The sequence below is a fragment of the Colobus angolensis genome, unplaced genomic scaffold (assembly GCF_000951035.1).
Source record: "Colobus angolensis palliatus isolate OR3802 unplaced genomic scaffold, Cang.pa_1.0 Scaffold171, whole genome shotgun sequence".
In the NCBI taxonomy this organism is placed as follows: Eukaryota; Metazoa; Chordata; class Mammalia; order Primates; family Cercopithecidae; genus Colobus; species Colobus angolensis.
Window position 1 is genome coordinate 1,843,000 of NW_012114833.1, and position 1,313 is coordinate 1,844,312.

At 52.8% G+C, this 1,313-nt stretch overlaps 1 protein-coding gene across 1 annotated transcript in view; it reads right to left on the bottom strand.

Annotated features, from left to right (window-relative positions):
• OSBP2 (oxysterol binding protein 2) overlaps positions 1–1,313 on the bottom strand; it is a 296,306-nt gene that overhangs the window by 214,338 nt on the left and 80,655 nt on the right. Inside the window, exon 2 of the mRNA XM_011938353.1 lies at positions 620–828. Within this exon, the coding sequence (XP_011793743.1) occupies positions 620–828 (209 nt within the window). The remainder of the gene's footprint in view (positions 1–619; positions 829–1,313) is intronic.

Consider the following 1,313-nt stretch of genomic DNA (forward strand, 5'->3'; position numbering starts at 1 on the left):
AAAAATTAGCTGGGCATGGTGGTGTGCGCCTATAATCCCAGCTACTTGGAAGGCTAAGGCAGGATAATTGCTTGAACATGGAAGGCAGAGGTTGCAGTGAGCCGAGATCACACCACTGTACTCCAGCCTGGGCGACAGAGTGAGATTCTGTCTCAAAAAATAAAATAAATTTATTAAAGTAAAAAATAAAATGTCTTGTCAGGACATCTGAGCTGGCCTCCCTAATAAGCAAAGGCAGCAGCTTTGGCTAAATGGTTTCACTCTCCACTATGGGGGAACCTAGGAAAAAGGCTGGCTTGAGGCACACACTGACTGCTGCTTCTGGACCTGACACCTGCAGCATCTGAAGGGTCTGCTGAAGTCCTGACTAGCCCAAAGAAAAGCACACACAGCTCCTCTCCATCAAAAACATTTCCATGCCAAGAACTGCTGGCCAGACAGAATGGCTGAGCATCTCACTGCTGACGATACACAGAACATGCACGCACCTTGACCTTCCAGATTGATCCAGGCTGGCCTGGGTCTCCTGGCCACCAATGGCCACCAGTTGCTTGCAATTCCCACTTCCTCCACTCATGACACCACCATATACACACCCGCTGTCCCAAGCGCTCACTACCTGAATGAGTGTTCATCACGCGGACAGCCTTGGCCTTGGCCAGCTCCAGGGCGGTGATCCACTGCTGCCGGTCCACCTCTGAGCTGGCCTTGAGGTGGTAGCTCCTGGCCCCACTGGTCAGCAAGATACCACAAGAGTCCTCTGTGTCAATGTGCGCGGTGGACAGGTTGATGGTTCCACGGCACGTGTGGGCCATTTCACCCTGATTTCTGTAGGATGTAAGAGAAGGAATGGGGTGAGGCTCCTAATCTCAATGGCTCCAGACTAAAGAAACCCTCCAGGCAAATCCTCAGAATCTCAGACCCTCAGAGCTGGGAGAGGCCCTAGAGTCAAAGTTGAGAGATGATGACTGTTGGAACTGCCTGGTCATGGCTTGGGTGAAGGGGACTCTAAGGCCACGACTGCTCTCTGTGGGGAGTGGCAGAGGGACGGGGGCCTGCATTGGTGCCATGTGTGCAGGGAGTGTCTGGTGTGGTCTAAAGCCTCGCAGACACCAGGGTCTCTCAAGACGGATCAGCCTTCGTTCTCTGTGCTAAACTCTTTTCATTAAGTCTTAGAACGAGTTGGGGCCAGGCGCGGTGGCTCACACCTGTAATCCCAGCACTTTGGGAGACCGAGGAGGGTGGATCACTTGAGGTCATAAGCCAACAAGGTGAAACCCCGTTTCTACTAAAAACGAAACTGCCGGCCGGGC